This window comes from Myotis daubentonii, chromosome 7, assembly GCF_963259705.1.
Source record: "Myotis daubentonii chromosome 7, mMyoDau2.1, whole genome shotgun sequence".
Lineage (NCBI taxonomy): Eukaryota > Metazoa > Chordata > Mammalia > Chiroptera > Vespertilionidae > Myotis > Myotis daubentonii.
In genome coordinates this window covers 32,461,868-32,484,394 of record NC_081846.1, presented here as the reverse complement: position 1 = coordinate 32,484,394, position 22,527 = coordinate 32,461,868, and the positions used below count along the sequence as shown (strand labels likewise).

Genomic DNA, 22,527 nt, shown 5'->3' with positions numbered 1-22,527 from the left:
CATACCTGTTCTTCTTCTGTAAAGGGTACAAGAGCCAACGGTGGCAGAGGCTCCTCCTGTAGGATAGGCAGAAATTCTTTATCCAGAAGGTCTGAAGGTATCTGTTTGACCAAACACATGACCATGAGATTAATGCTATCCCTCCAAGTCAAGAAGATAAAACAAGAAAGAACTCTACTGTTTTTATCTGTTGGTAATTATTATAAACTAGAGGCCCGGTGCACAAATTCGTGCATCAGTGAGGTCCCTCGGCCTGGCCTGCGGGATCAGGCCAAAACTGGCTCTCCAATATCCCCCAGGGGGTCACGGATTGCAAGAGGGCACAGGCCAGGCTGAGGGAGCCCACTGGTACATAATCAAGGCCAGGGAGAAACTCAGGAGGTTGGCTAGCCGGGGAGGGACCATGGGAGGGCTCCAGGGCGTGTCCGGCCCGTCTTGCTCAGTCCCAATTGGCTGGAACCCAGCAGCAAACTAACCTAGCAGTCAGAGCATCTGCCCCCTGATGGCCAGTGCACGTCATAGTGTGCAGCTGAGCAGCCTTAGCATATCATCAGCATATTACACTTTAATTGAATGGCCGACTGGTTGACCGGACACTTAGCATATTAAACTTTTCTTATATAGGATATGAACAAAAAGCTTACTCAGCCACAATTAACTTTAGTGGTACTTACACATTCTCAGGGATCAAATATAAAAACCCGTTATGCTCCCAGCCCTCCCATAGAGCCACCACTTTCAGATTTGATACAGCAATAACTCTGTTAACCCAGAGTACACAGTAGTAGAGTGAAAATCCCTACATTGAACTCAAGGCACAAGGTGGTAAGAAGAGTTTTACAAGCAACTGTGTCTGTCCGTAGCAAACATTAACATTTGAGATTCAATCTTTTAATTAAAAACAAAGTATGCTTTGAAATAAAAAATATTATTTCTTATTAGTCAAATAATAAAAGCGTATTTAATACTTTGAGTTTTGATCATTTGTAAGTGACACAAATGTGGCATTACATTTTAAGATTTTCTCTCCACTAAAAATTTTACATTTAGCTCAAAAGGGAAAGAAAAAGAGATACAATTGCTCTTCTCCCTAACTGGAAAGAAGAATAAGAGGTGCAATAAAAAGAAGGGAGAAAGTCTTCCTTTCTCGGACATCAAGCTGGAGTAGAAATAGACATGAATAAAAGGTTAAAAGGAAACTAGTTAGACAAAACATTAAGTGTTAACTATTCTTCCTGTTTGCATGAAGCTGTCGATCTTTTTTTTTTTTTTTAAACTATATATATTTTATTGATTTTTTACAGAGAGGAAGGGAGAGGGACAGAGAGTTAGAAACATCGATGAGAGAGAAACATCGATCAGCTGCTTCCTGAACACCCCCTCTACTGGGGATGTGCCCGCAACCAAGGTACATGCCCTTGACCGGAATCGAACCTGGGACCCTTGAGTCCGCAGGCCGACGCTCTATCCACTGAGCAAAACCAGTTAGGGCGAAGCTGTCGATCTTATACTGAAATCATAGGCATTCTCTTTAAAAAAAAGAATACATTATACTTAGAAGAACCTCTGTTGCCCTGGCCAGCGTTGCTCAGTGGTTAGAGGGTCAGCTTGCATACCGAAGGGTCTTGGGTTTGATTCTGATCAAGGGCATGTACCTAGGTTACAGGTTCAATCCCAGGACCCGGTCAGGGGGCATTTGCAGGAGGCAACCAATTGATCTCTCCCCCTGTTAACTACTATAGTTTCAAAAGCAGAAAAAAAGAGGTAAGATAGAAAGGGAAAACCATGAGTCTTTCATATTATCAATACATCACTGCACATAACCCAACAACTCATTCAGAATAATTCTTAATTCTTTCCTTTCTTACCTTGTTGTCTTTAAGAAAAAGTGCTAACATTTCTTCTCTGCCATAACGATAGTCTGCTAATTTATACTTTGGCAAAGCTGGAGAAAGAGGAGGGGATGTAATACTCCCACCACTGGACAGAGCTCGGAGCCTAGAAAAGGAGACACACAGAATACAATAATGAAGTGTCAAACATTCTGGCAGTATAAACTTTTTATTTTTATATAATACTAGAAGCCCAGTGCATGGATTCATGTACCGGTGGGGTCCCTTAGGATGGCCTATGCCATCTCGCAATCTGGGACCCCTTGGGGGATGTCTGACTACCGGTTTCAGCCCCATCCCCGGCAGTCCAACATTACCCAAGGGTTGTAGTAGTGCGGAAGTGGCAGGTGGCTGGGGAAGAGCCCAAGCCCGGGCCAGGCGCTATGCCACTCCCGCTCACCCCGGCCACGCTGAGCCTGCCATTGCTGTACTTGGTAGTGCTGCCATGGAAGTGGGGGAGGCTCCCGCCACCACAGCTGCGCTCGCCAGCCATGGTCAGCTGAGCGGCACTCCCGCTGTGGGAGCACACCGACCACCAGGGGGCAGCCCCTGCATTGAGCGTCTGCCCCCTGGTGGTCAGTGAACATCATAGCAACCAGTCGACTGGTCGTAATGGTCGCTTAGGCTTTTATAGAAAGAGAGATAATAGATACTATAAAAATTTTCATTTTAGTTCTTTAAAAGAACAGAAAGAAATCCCATTATCTCAAGGTATCCAAGATTTTAGCTTCAATAAAACCCGCTGTCATAGCACACTAGGAGAATAGTTCATTGAGAAATAAGTAGACAACCATGTGGCAATTACATAACCTAAAAGGTATCATGGCACATCCTCGAGAAGCTTTTCTCCAAATTATAAAATAAACATACGATTAAAACAAAAGTTTTAATAAAAATGAATAAATCTGGTAATACCAGTTGTTGGTAAGAATGTAAAACAATTCTCATGCAGTATTTGTGGGATTATAAATTAGAACAACCATTTCAAAGAATATGATGTGCTAATATTTAATAAAATATGTAACAAAGTATGCTACACAAAAGAAAAAAATACGAGGCTTATAAAGAAAGTTATATAATTCATATAAACTTGCTATTTAAGAACACATACAAAACATTGCCAAAGCACAGACACAAAATGAATTGACAAATATAAAATTTGGGATAAGGTTCTACCTGCAAAAGAATGTAGGGTGTAAAGGGTGCTTTAGCCCTGGCCAGGTGGGTCAGTTGGTTGGAGCATCGTCCCGTACACCAAAAGGTCGAGGGTTTGATTCCCAGTCAGGGCACATACCCAGGCTGCGGGTTTGATACCCAGTCAGGGCGTGTACTGGAGGCAACCAATGTTTCTCTCTCTTCTCTCTTCCTTCCCTCTTTCTAAAAGCAACAAACATATCCTAAGGCAGTGGTTCTCAACCTTCTAGCCCTTTAAATACAGCTCCTCATGTTGTGACCCAACCATAAAATATTTTCATTGCTACTTCATAACTGTAATGTTGCTACTGTTATGAATCATAATGTAAATATCTGATATGCAGGATGATCTTAGGCGACCCCTGTGAAAGGGTCGTTCAACTGTCAAAGGAATCGCAACCCACAGGTTGAGAACCGCTGTCCTAAGGTGAGGAAAATAAATAAATAAATAGTGCTTTACTAATTATATCTGCAGTGTTTTATTTTTTCAACTTGGCGCTGAGTACATGGGGGTTTGTTACAATTTACACTTTCATATGCCTGCAATATTTCATAATTCATTTTATTTATTTTCCTTCCATTTTTAATTTTTTTAATATATTTTTATTGATTTCAGAGAGGAAAGGGGAGAGAGATAGAAATATCAATGATGAGAGAGAATTATTGATTGGCTACCTCCTGCATGCCCCCTACTGGGGATCAAGCCCACATCACGGTCATGTGCCCTTGACCACAATTGAACCCGGGACTCTTCAGCCTGTGGGCTGAGCCAAACCAGCTAGGGCTATTTTCCATCCATTTTTGGAAGAGAGTGAGGGGATAGAGGGAGGGAGGGAGGGAGGGAGGAAAAGAGGGAGGAATGGAGGGAGGAAGAGGGGAAGAGAGAAACATCAACGTGAGAAAGACATCAATTGGCTGCCTCCCTCTAACACCTGATGGTGGCCAGGGATTGAACCTGCAACTGAGGTACATGCCCTTGACCAGGAATCGAACCCGTAGGCCAATGCTCTCCATTGAGTAAAATTGGCCAGGATTCAAAAGTCATTTTTAATAAAATCAATTAATGTAGAGAATCTGAAAATGCAATGACTAGTACAAGGAGAAAAAATATAAAAGCCATATTCACCACTAAGAAGAAAAAATTGTACTCTGAGGTGATAATAGCAGTTGCCTCTAAAAAATAAAACTGGGAAATAATATTTTGCTTAATTTTGAGATGTTTTATTTTAAAAAATAAAAAGAAGGGAAGGAACCTTAGCAAAGAATGACAGCGCTGTGTCAAACAGCAAGTGGGAACTATCAGGAGTAGCTGATGATCAGGGGGCCACCCAAAGTTCTACAAAGTAATAGATACCAAGGGTAAATGGGACCTTAATTCAACAATTTAATTCAATAAGTTTAGCCTCAAGAAAAATTCAACAGAAGCATTAAAAAAATCCCCCAAACACTAAGCTTTATTCACAAAAGTAAAAAAGTGGGGAATAATCTACTAATTACACATTAAAAATATTAAGACCAAGCATAGTAAAATACTTACATATTATTCAAAAATGGCAGGGGAAAAAACAGTATATGCATAGTGAATACAATTTTTCCCACCAATGTTTCTATCTCTTCTTTTTACTTTTTTGTTTTAAACATTTGATTATGGACAATTTTGAACATAATATAAAAGCAGCAAGAGCATAAGGAACTCCCATAAGAAAATCCCATGTAGCAACCACCCAAAGTTGCAACTACTTTAAAATAGGAATAAACGAAGTGCTTTGGAAGAAAACAGAAGTGCCTCACTCTTTTTGCAAGACCTGGGATAACTTTCTTAATGCCATGGACAGGAGACATTGACCCCAAAGAGGTCAATGGCTCCTTCCCCATAAAGCCAAGGAACTATCAGTAATTATTTCCCCTATAATAAACCTCTTTATTAGGTAAACTTATCTGAGTAGACTTGTCATCCTCAAAAAAAAATTTCCCAAATAAGACAAGTATAATGAATTTGTTGGGGTTTTATTGTTTTTGCTTTTTAAATGTCTTAAAGTACACCTACAAATATTTGCAAGAAAAAAAGAATAGAAAGAAACAAACCAAAATGTTAGCAATGGTTCTTTGAGTAGTAGAATTAAGGATACTTAGATTTTTTTTTTCCCTTTTGTACTATTGTTTCCTCCAAGGTTTTCTAGAATGAGCATGTATTATTTTGTTACTAGGACTAAAAACAAAAAATTCTGTAAAACCTATACCTACCAGATTTAGAACTAAAAAAAGTTTTCTTAAAATAGTACTGAGCATTTTGTCAAGGATGAAGTAAACAAGTAAGGGATGAGAATTAAATTCAGTCCTAGCTAGTTTGGCTCAATGAACAGAGAGCCAAATGGACTGAAGGGTTCTAGGTTCAAACCCAGTTAAGGGCATGTACAAGCTGCAGCTTGATCCCCATCTCTGGTCAGGGCGCATGCAGCAGGCAACCAGTAGATGTTTCTCTACACATGAATGTTTCTGTCTCTCCCCATCCTTTCCACTCTTTCTAAAAATCAATAGAAAAATATCCTTGGTTAAGGATTAAAAAAAAAAATTAAATTCATACAATCTTACTGATGGTTAATTTGTTCAGATATCGTCCAAAGCTTTAAAAATGAAAACTTTTGATTTAATAATTTTATTTTCAAGAAATTAATCCAAAGTAAACAATCAACAATACAAATAAAACTGTTCAAGGATGTATATACATATTTACAATAGCAAAACTTAAAAACGACCTTACTTTCTAACAATTCACTCACTTAACAGATATTTATTGAGTACCAATTATTTGCTAGGTACTGGAGATACAGCACTGGACAAATTATACAATCATCAAGTCCAAAGTACCTTCCAATGGAGCACATAGTCTAGTGGAGGCTGAAGGATGGAATACAAATAATAAAGGAAGTAAGTGATTTCAATATTTGGTACGTTGTATTTGATATAGACCATTCAAGAAAAATTAAGCAGGGAAGGGAGATAGAGAGTAAGGGTAAAGTGTTATATAGATGGTCAGGAAAGATCAAAGGTAGTAACTAACATTTGTGTAAAGACTTATAGTGACTATTGTTTTAAACTTAGAAATTATTTACTTCTCCATTAAATCTACCATACCCTTTAATTTGCTTTGGAAATTATGTAATATATTTCTTTATTCTAAATAAAAAGATAAGCTAAAACCTAATGATTCCACAGATCTACCTTAAAAAAAAATCAACTCCAAGCTTATGGTCATTCACAACTAAACCTACCACAATTTGCAATATTCTCCCATCTTCACTTCTGTCCCAGGTACAAAAAACTTTTTTCATTTTATCCACCTCTTATTGAATATAGTTTTACATCATTATAAAAATTATGATCTTAGTAAATAGAATATAGTATCACTAAATATTTCTGTATGATTCAGAGTTATACACTGATTCAGTGTGAAAATGTTGATTCTCAAGTATTCTGGACACAGCTCCTTACCTCAAGCTTCACAACGAATGTAATCTAACATGCAGAAAAACACAGCACCTTTTTAGCTCAGGGTTACTTGAGTTATTTAAGGATCTTATATATTCCCTTTGCCAGAAGGAATTTTGATAAATGATACAAAGAAGGCAGCTGCCTATTTAAATTTCCACTCCTCAGTTTATCAGCATTACAGATGACTAAGGCTCCTAAACTCTCACGCCTGCGGGATAACAGAAGTAGCAATTAGGTAAAGCTACTGCTTAAGCATGGAACTATTACCTGTCCTCTGCTAAAGTTACCTCAATTCAAATTTTATATGAAACCATTGGGCTCATCAAATAAAACTTGAGTGTACCAATGAAAAGGATGTGAAAGACTATCCATAGACTGGATCAATGATACACTGAAATGCCTTTAGGAATCCATCCATGATTTATGCCAAGAGCCAACAAACATTTTTCTCTAAAGAGCCAGAGTTAAGATTTCTGAACGAGATGATCTCTGTTTTAACTACTCAAGCCTGTCACTGCAGTGTGAAAACAGGCAGGTAATATAGAAACAAATATGTGATGGTGTTCCAATAAAACTTTACTTACAAAAACTCTATTTACAGTCTCACAAGCCAACCTGTGGTGTAGGGCATCAAACGAAATGTGTAAGGACTCTAGAATATCACTAGTTTTTTTCTTTTGTTTTAGCTAAATTCCCAGTGTTCTCTCTCTTTGTTATTCCTTAATAGAGGGATCCAGGAAAAAAAAAAAAGTTTCCTTAAGTTTACTGATGATTTTAATCATGTTTTTACACAGAGACATGAGAATGTAAATACAAAAGAACATTTACAAAGAGATTAAAAGTGGCAGCAGAGTAGGAGGATGCTGCACGGACATGCTCCCAGGAACAAGCTGGAATTACAACTGAAATATGGAAAAGCTTCCTGAATAATCAATGGAAAACTCACAGGAGAGAACCCTGATACCCAAGAAACAAAGCATAGAAACTGGTAGAGGGGCGGAGGCGCAAAAGGGCTGGCTGGGCACCCATAGACGGCAACTGAAGTCCCAGAGAGATATCTCGGCTGTAAGGGGGGTGCCACTGAGAACTCTGGCATCTAATCCCCAAGCTGGGCTCCCTAGCAGAGACCACCAAATCTGAGAGGGTACCCACATAACATCTAGCTGTGAAAAGCAGTGGGGTGCTGCTGCCAAGGAGTGGCAGCTGAAAGTTTGAGCACCCTCTTAAAGGGCCAACACACAAGTATTCCCTGTGGAGCCACCCATCTTGTGCTCTGGCAGAGGGAGGGTGAAGTGGACTGGACAGGACTGGGGACTCGGGGGATAAAGCTCAGAGGCAGACACTCCAAGTTTCCTGGGCTCGGTATTTCCCTCACATAGTGGAGGACATCTTTCCCACATAGACATTTGCCTTGCCTGGGGGGGAAGACAGTCGACACGCCCTATTGGAAAACACCTTGCCCTGAGGCCACTTAAGAGATTAAAAGTAACATTAGCCTGCAGGCAAAAGCAACTGCCCCACCTTGTTGAAAAAACTCTTGCCACACCTGATGATTGCCTGGGTGCAATTCAGGTCGGAATCCTATTTTCTGTAGACAGAGGAGGTCTCTGGAGGCTTTGAGTCTTAGCCTGATCCAATTAGTCAGAAACAGCCTTTCTTTTTTTTTTCTTTTTCTTTTTTTTTTAAAAAATATTTTATTGATTTTTTACAGAGAGGAAGGGAGAAAGATAGAGAGTTAGAAACATCGATGAGAGAGAAACATCGATCAGCCGCCTCCTGCACATCTCCCACTGGGGATGTGCCCGCAACCCAGGTACATGCCCTTGACCAGAATCGAACCTGGGACCTTTCAGTCCGCAGGCTGACGCTCTATCCACTGAGCCAAACCGGTTTCGGCAGAAACAGCCTTTAACACTGTCCTGCACTAGAGATTGAGAGGTATAGAGCAGTGGTCACCAACCTTTTGGACCTCACAGATCACTGGTATAGAGGATCTACCTAAAACAGAGTCACAAACCCAAACAGACAAAACAACCCCCAAATGAAAGAATTAGCAAATTCTCCAGAAGAAGAGATAAATGAAGCAGAGATAAGAAATTTATCTGAAACAGAGTTCAGAGTAATGATGGTAAAAATGCTCAACAGTATGAAAAAAGATATAGTAACTATGAAAAAAGAACAGTCTGAGATAAAGAATGACATAACACAAATAAAGAACACAATGGAAAGAATACACAGTAGATTAGGTGAAGCTGAGGATCGAGTTAGTGAATTAGAAGACAGAGTTGAAAATATCACTCAATTAGAGAACCAAAAAGAAAAAAACAATTAAAAAACAGGAGGACAGTTTAAGGGAGCTGTGGGACAACGTGAAATGTAACAATATTAGAATAGTAGATGTGCCAGAAGAGGCAGAAAGAGAGAAAGGAATAGAGGTGTTTGAAGAAATAATGGTATAAAACTTCCCTAACCTGGTAAAGGAAAAAGTCACACAAATTCAGGAGGCACAGAGAACCCCAAACAAAAAGAATCAAAACAGACCCACGCCCAGACACATAATTAAAATGCCAAAAATTAAAGACAAAGAGAGAATCTTAAAAGCAGCAAGAGAAAACTGTTACCTACAAAGGAGTTCACATAAGGCTGACACCTATTTCTCATCAGAAACTTATACAGGCCAGAAGGGAATGGCATATTCAAGGTAATGGAAAGCAAGGATCTGAGCCCAAGATTACTCTATCCAGCAAGGTTATCATTCAAAATAGATGGTCAAAAAAAGAGCTTCCCAGACAAAAAAAAGGCTAAAGGAGTTCATCACCACCAAGCCAGCATTACAAGAAATGCTAAAGGGATTGCCGTAAGGTATTGCTGAGAAGAAACACAGAGAGAAACGTAGCCATACAGAATTTAAATGGCTATAAATAAGTACCTCTCAATGATACCCTAAATGTAAATGGATTAAATGTTCTAATCAAAAGATGTAGGGTAGCTGAATGGATACAAAAACATGATCCAACTATATGCTGTCTACAAGAGACCCACCTCAAAAGACACATACAGGATGAAAGTGAAGGGATGAAAAAAAACTTTCCATGCAAATGGAAAATAAAATAAAAGCTGGAGTAGCAATACTCACATCCGACAAAACAGACTTTAAAAGCATCATGCTAAACAAAATAATGCAGAGAAAGATAAATATCATATGATCTCACTAATTTGTGGAATATAATGAACAACATAAACTGATGAACAAAAATAGAGCCAGAGAGGGAAACAATATACTAGAATATAATAGAAGTAATCCTGTTATTTGCAAATTTTTAATATTTCCAACAACTTTTGTGATATCATACTATGTTAGTACAGTTTTGGTATTATTATACTTAAAATCCTTTTATTCTTGAAATATTAATGTTTACTGCATGTAATATTATATGTAAGATAATTTTTCTTGAATAATTGGTGTTTATTGCATGTAACATTATCATATTTAAAATCATTTTTTGAGATATTAATGTTTACTGCATGTAACATTATATTTAAGATTGTTTTTCTTGAAATATTAAAGCTTATTGGATGTAACAAAATATATTTATCTTTAAAAAATAAAAATAAAAGAGCATTTGTAAACTCTAGATAAAAGCAGAAGATGGCACAAAGAGTGAAACAACAACAAAAATTAAATTAAATTTTAAAAAAAATAAGAGGGCACAGAAAATAGCTTACAAGGTAAGCAATATAAATTAAATGTGCCTGGTAAAGAAAGTTTCTAAGATGTGAATAAAAAGAGTTACCTATTAAGAATGTTTGTCAACGATATTTTTATAATGAAAAACTGAGAACAGCCTATATATGCTACTTCTAAAAGATTAAATAAATGATACATCCATACAATGCAACCATTTAAGGTAACAGAAAATATTTATTGATAAAAAGGTATTTGGCATAGTTATTTTTTTAAAGCAGGTTACAAAATTGAATGTACAGTATGATCCCACCTTTTGTGAAAAATAAACATATATATATATATACACACAAATAAGCATACATAAAACTAGCTGGAAAGATATACCAACCTATTAACAGTGGTTATCACGGCTGGTGAAATTACGGTGATTATATCTTCTTCTGGCTTACTAGTAATTTCTCATTTTTCTAAAAACATACAGATAACCCCCACTTTTCAAAGTTCATTTTACACCACTTCGCTTTTGCGAAAGACCTATATTAGTACCTGTTTTCGCTAACCACAAGAAATCCAAAGAGGATTTTCACTTTTACGAGAAAAATCAAAAAGTGAAATAGCATTCAGCATGTGTCTTGCAATAAGCAATTATTATTGAGCAGTTAATATTGTGAACAGTGAGAATGGCCCCAAGCTCCTTCCCCAGCAACTGTACTCAGCATCTCAGCATTAGCCACCATGGCTTTGAAATGTGTCTATGAGCATCTGTGCTTTATCTCCATTTATTTTGTGCATCTGCTAGCAAGTCCCTAAAGTAACTAACTGCTTCTTCACTTTATACCACTTTATACTTATGAAAGGTTTCATAGGAACACTCCAATTTCAGATTGTCGGGAAACATATTAATTTGAAAATAAGAAAATTATTTTTTTAATATAAACAAAAACTAAAACAGGTGCAGCACTACTTGTATCAACATTTCCAAAATAAATTCTCAAAGTCAGCGGTTCTCAACCTTTGGGTCGCGACCCCTTTCGGGGTCGAACAACCCTTTCACAGGGGTCACCTAAGAGCATTGGAAAACACATATATAATTACATAATGTTTTTGTGATTAATCACTATGCTTTAATTGTGTTCAATTTGTAACAATGAAATTGGGGGTCACCACAACATGAGGAACTGTATTAAAGGGTCGCGGCATTAGGAAGGTTGAGAACCACTGCTCAAAGTACATAAGATGCATCAGTTCTTAGAACTTCAAATTTGGAGACTTTCTCCTCAGTCTCCAAATGCTAAGCGATAAGAGCCAAGAAAATTTAGAAATTATATATATAAAGAAATGCATATACAAAGGGAAGTTAATAAGAATCCTCAGACAGGGAGTTACTACAAGAAGTCTGCATCATTTATCAAACCACCAACAATGTTTAAGACACTATTCCAATGTATTCCAAATGCCTCTGGTTGAAAGTTTGAAAAGCAACTACATTTTTCACGCACTGAGGAGAAGATCTTCAATCACCAACTTTGAGGGGAAAGGAAGAAAGGGATAAAAGTCACACTACAATGTGATGGATCTCAAAATTCCATGAGAATTCCATATTCGGGGTCCAAACACATCTGTAAGAGACTCAAAGGTCAGTTATAATTATGGCAAATGCTAACCCAATCCTAGAGGGGCTTCTGTTAACAGCCAATATAATTCTGGACCACCTGTCTAGCCCATCAATAATATAAAATTCAAATAATAATTCAACAAAAACTACTTTTAAATGAGTCTATGAACAGCACTCACAAACAACAGTATAGCAGAAAACATACACATATAAATGTTTCAACTATATAAAATTGTACATACACCTAGACAAGGGCTGAAACAAAAAATAAATAATTTGATAGGATTTTGGGACTGTGAGATATTTTAATTCCACTATTGTAACATAACCAAACCAAGAAATGTTTTAAAATAAAGTTTATAATATAGTCATTAACCAAATATAATTTATTCCTAGGCTAAATACATTGTTTTCAACTAAGCACATAAAGCAGTCTCAAAAATATACACATTCATATAAACCATCTAACACCTGTAAAAATACCTTACTACTGTACTAGTCATCCAATATCAAAAAGATGAGATTTTGAAAACTCACCATTCAGGCCCAAAGTTCAGTGTCTGTGTTTCCGCTGCCATTCTTTTCAGTATGTTTACAAGACTTTTATATGTGGAGAAACCTGTTAAAGAGAAAAATATCTCCATACAGTTAGTCAAGATTAAATGCAGAATTCCAGCCAAGAAAGTATAGCTAGGGAGTGTGTTTTGTTTATGCTCCTCTCAACCACAGTCACCAGATGAGGTTTTTAAATCCCTGTTTATAACAATACTAGGGGCCCGGTGCACGAAATTCGTGCACTGGGTGTGTGTGTGTGTGTGTGGGAGTGTCCCTCAGCCCAGCCTGCCCCCTCTCACATACTGGGAGCCCTCAGGCGTTGACCCCCATCACCCTCCAATTGCAGGATCGGCCCCTTGCCCAGGCCTGACGCCTCTGGCCTAGGCGTCCGGCCCGGGCAGTGGGGACCTGCCGTGGCAGCGGGGGGCGCCGCGATCGCGCGGGCTCTGCCCCTGCCCCTGCAGGATGCCTCTGGCTGAGGCGTTCGGCCCGGGCAGCGGGGACCTGCAGTGGCAGCGGCCCCACGATCGTGGGCTCCGCTTTAGGCCCAGGCAAGGGACCCCTAGCTCCCGGGACTGCCAGCTTCGACCGTGTCCAGCTCCCATCGCTGGCTCCACCCCTACTTCCTGCTATCACTGGCCAGGGCGGAAAAGGCACCTGATTCTCCCATCATGGCTGGGGGGCAGGGCAAAGGCGGCCCCAGGGCCACCTTTGCCCTGCCCCCCAGCTCTTAGCTGCCCCCTGGGTTTCCGATCACTGTCAGTGGCAGGGGGCTTCTTCCTGCTTTCCCTTTCGCCTCCCTGCATTGTGCCTACATATGCAAATTAACTGCCATCTTGTTGGCAGTTAACTGCCAATCTTAGTTGGCAGTTAATTTGCATATAGCCCTGATTAGCCAATGAAAAGGGTAGCTCGTACGCCAATTACCATTTTTCTCTTTTATTAGTGTTGATAGCAGGCAAAGTAAAATTAATATAATCACCCTTACATTCCAATTCACCATCTTTTTATGTCTATCTAAAGAAAGGAGGCATGGTATAAGATGAAGCTAGTGAGATAGATGGGAACAGACCATGCAGAGCACTGGAAGCCAAATTAAGGATTTTCTACTTTCACCTTAGAGCAGCGGTTCTCAACCTGTGGGACGCGACCCCTTCACAGGGGTCGCCTAAGACCATCGGAAAACACATATATAATTACATATTGTTTTTGTGATTAATCACTATGCTTTAATTATGTTCAATTTGTAACAATGAAATTGGGGGTCACCACAACATGAGGAACTGTATTAAAAGGTCGCGGCATTAGGGAGGTTGAGAACCACTGCCTTAGAGCAATGGGGAGTGAATGAAGGATAAGAGATTTCCATTTTAATTTATATTACTCGCTTGTTAAGGGCTCTCCCATTACCATGAGATATATCAGAGATTCTTAAAATAAGGACCACCCCCCTTACCTATCTCACAGCTTCCGCCACAACTCTCCCCAATTTCTGCTTAGCACTTTACACTCTAGTGATTCTTTAAAAAATTATCTTGGACCATCAAGTTAAAGCAATAAGTTAATGAATTTCATAAGTAGTCTTCCAAAAGCAATTTTAAGGTATCAGAGCTTAAAATGAAATAAGTCAGATAGGCAAAGACAAATACTGTATGATATTCCGTATATGTGGAATCTAAAAAGCCAAACTCAGTGAGGAAAGTAGTGGTTACTAGTGGCTGGGGGAGTGAGGGAAATGGGGAGATATTGGTCAAAGGATATAAACTTTTAGTTATAAGATTAACAACTCTGGGGATCTAATGTACAGCATGGTGACTATAGCTAATAATATTGTAAATTGCTGAGAGAGTAGATCTTAAAGGTTCTCACCACAAAAAAGAAAAAAAGAAAATCCTGTTTCAGTCCTCTTTATCACTCTACCTAAAAACCTTTAGGCAATGCCAAACTACCATACTGTACCAATATTAAAAGCTCAGAAGATTTTTTAATACCTTGATCTGGGACCCTAGCTACCATTTACAACAGGGTCTTCATAAGAAGATGTAAGGATTTCCCTAGAACTCTTAAGAACCTAAGAATAATAATCCAAACAATTTAATTATCAACTAAAGCAGTGATGGCGAACCTATGACATGCGTGTCAGAGGTGACACGCGAACTCATTTTTTTGGTTGATTTTTCTGTTAAATGGCATTTAAATATCTACACTAATAAAAGAGAAAAATGGTAATTGGCATACGACGATACCCTTTTCATTGGCTAATCAGGGCTATATGCAAATTAACTGCCAACTATGATTGGCAGTTAACTGCCAACTAAGATTGGCAGTTAACTGCCAACTAAGATTGGCAGTTAACTGCCAACAAGATGGCGGCTAATTTGCATATGTAGGCACAATGCAGGGAGGCGAAAGGGAAAGCAGGAAGAAGCCCCCTGCCACTGACAGTGATCGGAAACCCAGGGGGGAGCTAAGAGCTGGGGGGCAGGGCAAAGGCGGCCCTGGGGCCGCCTTTGCCCTGCCCCCCAGCCATGATCGGAGAATCAGGTGCCTTTTCCGCCCTGGCCAGTGATAGCAGGAAGTAGGGGTGGAGCCAGCGATGGGAGCTGGGCACGGTCGAAGCTGGCAGTCCCGGGAGCTAGGGGTCCCTTGCCTGGGCCTAAAGCGGAGCCCATGATTGCGGGGCCGCTGCAGCTGCGGGTCCCCGCTGCCCGAGCCGGACGCCTCAGCCAGAGGCGTTAGGCCTGGGCAGGGGCAGAGCCTGCAACCGCGGGGAGCTGGGGGTCCCCTGCCCAGGCCTGACACCTCTGCCGGAGGCCTCAGGCCTGGTCAAGGGGCATTCTGGTAATTGTTGATCAGAGGGTGATGAGGGTCAACTCCTCTGGCCGAGGCATCAGGCCTGGGCGGGGGGCTGAGCCAGGGATTGGGGGGATATGATGGTCCCCTTGCCCAAGCCTGAAGCCTGGGTCAGAGGCGTCAGGCTTGGGCGGGGGGTGGAGCAAGCGATTAGAGGGAGATGGGGGTCCCCTGCCCAGGCATGATTCCTGGGCCAGAGGCCTCAGGCCTGGGCGGGGGCCAGAGCCAGTGATCGGGGGGAGATGGGGGTCCCCTGTCCAAGCCTGACACCTCTGGCAGAGGCGTCAGGCCTGGGCAAGGGGCCAATCAGGTGATCAGAGGGTGATGGGGGGTCTATGCCTCTGGCTGAGGCATCAGGCCTGGGCAAGGGGCAGAGCCAGCAATCGGAGGAGTCTGGGGGTCCCCTGCCCAGGCCTGATGCCTGGGCCAGAGGCATCAGGCCTGGGCTGGGGGCAGAACCAGTGATGGGGGGAAATGAGGGTCCCCTGCCCAGGCCTGACACCTCTGTCAGAGGCGTCAGGCCTGGGCAAGGGGCCGATCCTGCGATTGGAGGGTGATGGGGGTCAACGCCTGAGGGCTCCCAGTATGTGCGAGGGGGCAGGCTGGGCTGAGGGACACTCCCCCCCACCCACCCAGTGCACGAATTTCGTGCACCGGGCCCCTAGTATAAAATAAATATCAAAAACATAAGTCTTTGTTTTACTATGGTTGCAAATATCAAAAAATTTCTATATGTGACACGGCACCAGAGTTAAGTTAGGGTTTTTCAAAATGCTGACAGGCCGAGCTCCAAAGGTTCGCCATCACTGAACTAAAGAGACCAACATTACTCAGAATGGAGTTCTGCTCATTCTTCTTTATGAACTAAAGCAAAAATATAAGAGTTATGACTCCTGAAGAAATCTCATTTAAATTCTTGAAGTACTGTAATCACTAATTCCAAATTCTACACCTCAGATTGCTCCTTCTAAATCAATTTAAATAAGCCCAGTTCTAATGTATTTATATGTACTGGAGGGATTGTCTTACATTATGCCTCTGAATTATAAATTAGTCAGAATGGAAACTAGGCTTTTTTTCCTCAATTGTCCTTTCTAAGGATGCAGTGAGGTATTAAAATGAGTATAGTCTTCACCACCATTTAAACCCCACTATACTAAATGTTAACTCAAACCCCCATGAGACTTGTGACCATGAGAAAACAGCTCTGCATTCTGACAGGAGTATTTGAACCAGACTCTAGATCAGCCGTGGGCAAACTATGGCCCGCAGGCCGGATCCGGCCCGTTTGAAATGAATAAAACTAAAAAAAAAAAAAAAGACCCTACCCTTTTATGTAATGATGTTTACTTGGAATTTATATTAGTTCACACAAACACTCCATCCATGCTTTTGTTCCGGCCCTCGGGTCCAGTTTAAGAACCCATTGTGGCCCTCGAGTCAAAAAGTTTGCCCCCCCTGCTCTAGATGCTATGTTCCCACCAAGTGCTTTTTCTTGAAACCATTTCCTCCTTTATCCACCAAGATCAGAACAATATTGTTACTTTTTCCTATCTTCATTTCCTTCCTATGTAGTCAGCATTCCCCAGAAGTTTCTCCGTTTCGAACTTTCATCAGTATACCCATGTTTTATTTAACTATAAATTCTGTTTAGACATTGTCTTGAACCTTTTGTTACTTATCCACTAACACTCTGGGTAGAACTCTGCCTACTAAATCACAGGGAATACCATGCAGGGAGTGGGGGGTGTCGTTACAACAGCAGCAATGAAAATTTCTCCCACAAATCTCTAAATTGCCCAGCTTTCCTGAGGAGATACCTCGCCCCTATTGTAAATTACAGATTTCTTTTCTGCCATGACCTGTGTGGCATTTCCAGATGTTTGTTCCTCCTGGATACCTATCTCAGCAACAACTGATCAAGGTACCACTGTTTTTTACAATTCACCGATAAGCCAGGCTCAAAACCCCAGTTATCTGAAACTCCTTTTGCTTCTATCATGTCCAATCATTTTGTCTCAAATTTGGTCAATTTCTCCTTCAAAATTCCTCTTGCATTTTTTTTCATTATAATGAAACTTTTAAGTCATATCTAGATTATTAGAATAAATAATCTAATTGGCTTTCTTGACTCAGTCTCTAACTATTCACATCCTAAAAGATCAACCTTCCTAAAGCACTGCTCGGGTCATGCCTACCCCTCTTTAAAATAATTAAACCTGCTGTGCACCATCAAAACTCCTAGTAAAGACATCTAAAAAACCATAATAGACCTTGAACTTCAGTGTAGAGTAGGGCTGGGGAGACACAGATTTTGAAGTAAATCTATAGAACTATAACCAAAAATTGAAAGAAGAGAAAAAGCATATAGCTAGGTATCTCTGGCCCTAACCTTTCTCCTAAACTCAAACTCACTGATTCTAGCTTTGTCTACATTCACTGTATCAAAAAAATAGAAAGGGGAAGAGCTAGATTCTTTTGGGAGATTTCATTTCATCAATAAGACTAAAAACTACTAAAGTGAAGCTTGATGAAGCAGTGGCCATATCATTGAAGTCATTGTATTTTATACCCCAATGGCAATGAAAAGCTATATAAAAAGATTCAGGCAAGGAAGTGTCCAGGATGAAATCTGCACTTCAGAAAGATCATTTAGGATGCCAGGAGGAGAATGAATTAGCAAGAGCTAAAGTGAAAAGAGGGTATTAGAAATCCAGCATATACTGTGGAAGCCAGATCTACAGAGCAGTAGAGGAGAGAGATGATAACTGTACTCACTGACATGAAAAGATGTCAACAATATATTGTGTCCAAGGCAGATTATGGAATACAGAGAATATAATCATATTCAACACATTTTAAAATACATACAGGGTGGGGCAAAAGTAGGTTTACAGTTGTTCATATGGAAAATAATACAATAATAAATACTAATATAAGAATAAATCGTGTTTCACATACAACTGTAAACCTACTTTTGCTCCACCCTGTATATATACTGAAACCTACATAATTTTATTAATCAACTAGTAGCCCAGTGCACAGATTCGTGCACAATGAAAGGAAATTAATTAGAATAAATATTTTAGTATCACTATTCGCCCTTTCTCTATAACAGAAGTGTCAGAGATGAAAGAAAATTAGTAAAATGTATATGAAAATAATATAAGTTGATTAATAAACAATAACAACATGATATAACAGCAAAGACATGATATAAAAACAACAAAAACATGACATAAAGGCAACAAAAACATGATATAAAACAACAAAAAAATGATATAAAAACATTGATAAAAACAATGACTGATAAATTGATTAAACTTATTCTAATATCTCCTTGTATACCACGTTAGGAGTAAAAACACTTTCAGAGTGCTTGACTAATTTCCCTTATGATGAAGTATTTACAACTTTAACGTCACATGCTCTTTGAACTCGAGAGAAAGCAACATAAAACTGACCATGTCCGAAAACAGGTTCAGATAGAAATAGTCCTACTTGATCTAGAGTTTGTCCTTGTGATGTATTAATAGTCATCACAAATGCTGACATCACGGGAAACTGTCTTCGAATTAATTTAAATGGGAGGCCAGTGTCAGATGGGGACAAATCAATTCTTGGAATCAGAACCACCACTCCTTCTGCAGATCCTATTAATATTTCAGTTTTGATTACATTAGGTCACAATCTTTTATCGAAACACACGCATGCACTGGTGCCAGCGAGAAGCTTTATATGTATCGCACATGCACGAGTCAACATTTATTTTTAAATTTCCAGTGCACATCAGATGTCCAGGCCGGTTGGTCAGTCACTTAGCCTTTTATATATATATACTAGGGGCCCAATGAACGAATTTATGCACCTAGAAAGGAACTGTGGACCATGAGGCTGCGGTAGGCACAGGGTTGGGTCTTGGCCCATCCTCCGTGCCCCTGCCTAGCACCTCCCACCACGGCCCCTGGTTCTCTGTATGCCAGCAGCTCCACTCCTGCTGCTGCTGCTCCTACACACGGAAGGTGCTGGTCCTGCTCACACCCGCTGGCTGCGCAGAGCAATTGGGGCTGGCACCATCAGCGGGTGTGAGCGGCAGCTGCTGCCCTGATCGCCCCTCAGGGGCAAGGGGAGGTGGAGAAGCCCTTGGGGGCTATCAGGGCTGGCAGCCGCCACCCACACCCTCTGATGGCACAGAGCAATTAGGGTCGGCGCCAGCAGTGGGTGTGAGCAGTGTTGGTGTGGGCAGTGGGTGCGAGCGGGGCCGGCGCCAGTAGCAGGTGCAAGCGCCAGGCGGGACCAAGGTGCACAGGAGCAAGGAATTTTCAGTAACCACCAGAGCCTTGCCCCAATGACAGCGACTGGTGCCCCGCCTTGGTCTGGCATCCCTGCTCACCTGCTCCACCATCCTACAGCGGCCAATGCCCGCCATGTTCCACACTCTGCTGCCTGCTGCTGACGCCTGCCATGTTCCACGTGCGCCCCCTGGTGGCCAGCACATGTCATAGCAACTGGTTGTTCAATTGTTCCACCCTTTGGTCTATTTGCATATTAGTCTTTTATTACATAGGATAGACGTCACCCCAATAAATTCAATAAAAATTTTTAAAAATAAAATACATATATATATATATATATATATATATATATATATATATATATATATATACACACACACACACTAGAGGCCAGGCCAGGTGCACAAAATTCATGCATGGGGGGAGAGGTGGTTCCCTCATCCCGGCCTGCACCCTTTCGCAGTCTGAGAGCCCGCGGGGAGCAGGCCTAAGCTGGCACTCAGACATCCCTAGTACTGCCGCAGAGGTACGAGAGGCTTCGCCTCTGCCACTGCGCTCAACAGCCATGAACCCGGCTCAGGGCTTCTGGCTGAGCGGTGCTCCCCCTGTGTGAGCACACTGACCACGAGGGAGCAGCTCCTGCGTTGAGCGTCTGTCCCCTAGTGGTCAGTACACATCAAAGCAACTGGTCATTCCGCCATTCGGTTGATTTGCATATTAGCCTTTTATTATATAGGAAGGATGCCACAAGATGTTAATGTTTTTACTTCTGAATGGTGGAATTATGGGTAATCCTTTCATAGTAAATTTCTAATTTGTATATACAACAAAGATAGTTCTGGTACAGTTGTTGTTGTTTTTAATGGAAGAATTCAAAAGTCTCAAATGTTTAAGTCAAAAAGAGAAAGACTAAAAAGTCTTCATTGGCTTCCACAATGAAATCATTGGTGATTTGAAGAGCACAGTATAGAACTGTGGGTGGGGACAGAGCCAGATTTCTGTGGGATGAGTAATGGCAGGGAAGTGAGAAAGGAAATGTTACAAATGCAGTCAATTCTTGCTGAAACCGGTTTGGCTCAGTGGATAGAACGTCGGCCTGTGGACTGAAAGGTCCCAGGTTCGATTCCGGTCAAGGGCATGTACCTGGGTTGCGGGCATATCCCCAGTAGGAGATGTGCAGGAGGCAGCTGATCGATGTTTCTCTCTCATCGATGTTTCTAACTCTTCTATCTCTCTTCCTTCCTCTCTGTAAAAAATCAATAAAATATATTTAAAAAAAAAAAAAACAAATGCAGTCAATTCTTTATAGAATCTTAGCTGTGAAAAGGTGAACAGAAATGACATCCAGTAGAAAGAAATTTTCCATTTTTTATTCTAGATAAATATATCCTAATGGCCCTCCCCCTCCCTCCGAGAATGTGTTAGTGACCCAGAGGCAGTGTGAGGTGGAGGGACTGTCAGGTTAAAAAAAATAATAATAATAAATTAATTAAAAATATCCTAATGAAAAAGTATTAGTAGAATAAAAAAGTGAAGAAACAATTTAGCAAATATATCATGGAAGAGAAGTCTCTGAGAAGGCAGCAGGTATGGGGTTTCAGAGAACAAATAAGGAAAAAAAAAAAAAAAGACTCCACTCCTATACTCCTATGGACTAGTGACAAGAGGAAAGTAGAACCAGATGACTAGGATGCCTCCAAACATTCTGTGGATTGTTGTGTTTTTTTGTGATTTGGGGTTAGTTTTTTTTTTGGGGGGGGGGGGGCGGGGGGGCGGACTAGGAGGCTGAGGATAAGTCACATTTGATGGCCTCAATTCTCTCAGGTAAGTAGGCAAATGACAGAGGAGATGACAACGGGTTTGTCAGCAATGAATGGAAGAGTAAGAGGGCAAAGTGGAAGGTTCTGGCTAAAGTGTGATTTAGGCACAATGGGGAAGGAAGAGAGTTTACAAATTAGAGATGTTGGCAATATCCAAAAACTGGTGTAGTAGGGATAAAATTGAAAACACTAGAATAATTAGAGTGCAGATAAGTTAAGGAACCAGGAGCCTGGGAGAACTCTGAAGTCACCTCAGGATAATAGTAGAAAGGAGAGAGCAGAAAAGACAATGAATCAAAGGGTGAGACCAGAGTCTCTATCTGATGATAATAATGGGAATCATGGTTGTATTGTCAGCATGAACTTCAAAGGAAAAGGGATTTTGCACAGAAGATGGAGGAATAATGACTAAGGTGACTATATATAATCTATCGTCTAAACCAGAAAATGTTTGTGTGAAAGGGTATTAATTATATAGAGACAATAGGAGCAAGCAAGCTGAATGGTCACCCTAGTAAAGAAATAGAACAGGCATCTGAATGAAACAGGATGAAGATCCTGATCCTGTCTGCTAGTGCACTTACCACATGCAACAAAATATACTGGCAGCCTGAGGGTGAAAGAGAAGGTAAAATTATCAGGGCAAGATGGGCTTCAGCTACCTTAAAGTACTGGAAAACATCCTATGAACAGTTTAGCACATGGAACGTTTTAACACAAAAGTGACATATCAGAGTCCTCAGAAAAAATATCTTGGAAAGAAATGAAACAGAGATTGGGTATAAAGAAAAAATTCAGGGTGGTATGAAGATGGAACTACAAAAAGGACGAATTAACAGATGAACTTTCATTCAGTTCCCAACAGATGATGACAATAGTATATGGCACAGTGAAATTAGCAGCCCTCAAGAATTCTGAGAGAACTAGTCCTAGTCCTAGAACCTCTTAAACATAGGAACACTCAAACCTTTGAGGAAGAAGTCAGAAAAGGGCATAAAGTGGACATAATGGCATAAAGTGAGTCTGAGGGAATGTGAGCAAAATATTCTAAGTTCCAAGGCCACCCTATTAGCATTTCTTTCTCATGCTGAAAGCAACTGTGACAGAGCAGATGATAAGGCTC

The 22,527-nt window shown here is 40.6% G+C and overlaps 1 protein-coding gene across 8 annotated transcripts in view; it reads right to left on the bottom strand.

The window, feature by feature from the left end:
• GIGYF2 (GRB10 interacting GYF protein 2) overlaps nucleotides 1–22,527 on the bottom strand; it is a 136,567-nt gene that overhangs the window by 100,275 nt on the left and 13,765 nt on the right. For 6 of the 8 annotated variants that reach the window (XM_059703543.1, XM_059703541.1, XM_059703546.1 and 3 more), the window contains 3 exons: nucleotides 12,419–12,500; nucleotides 1,869–1,998; nucleotides 6–101 (listed from right to left, as the gene is read on the bottom strand). In XM_059703543.1, coding sequence (XP_059559526.1) covers nucleotides 6–101; nucleotides 1,869–1,998; nucleotides 12,419–12,459 — 267 coding nt within the window. In that variant the 5' untranslated portion in view covers nucleotides 12,460–12,500. Of the gene's footprint in view, nucleotides 1–5; nucleotides 102–1,868; nucleotides 1,999–12,418; nucleotides 12,501–22,527 lie in introns of those variants that run through there. The other 2 variants (XM_059703547.1, XM_059703549.1) reach the window with 2 other exon arrangements.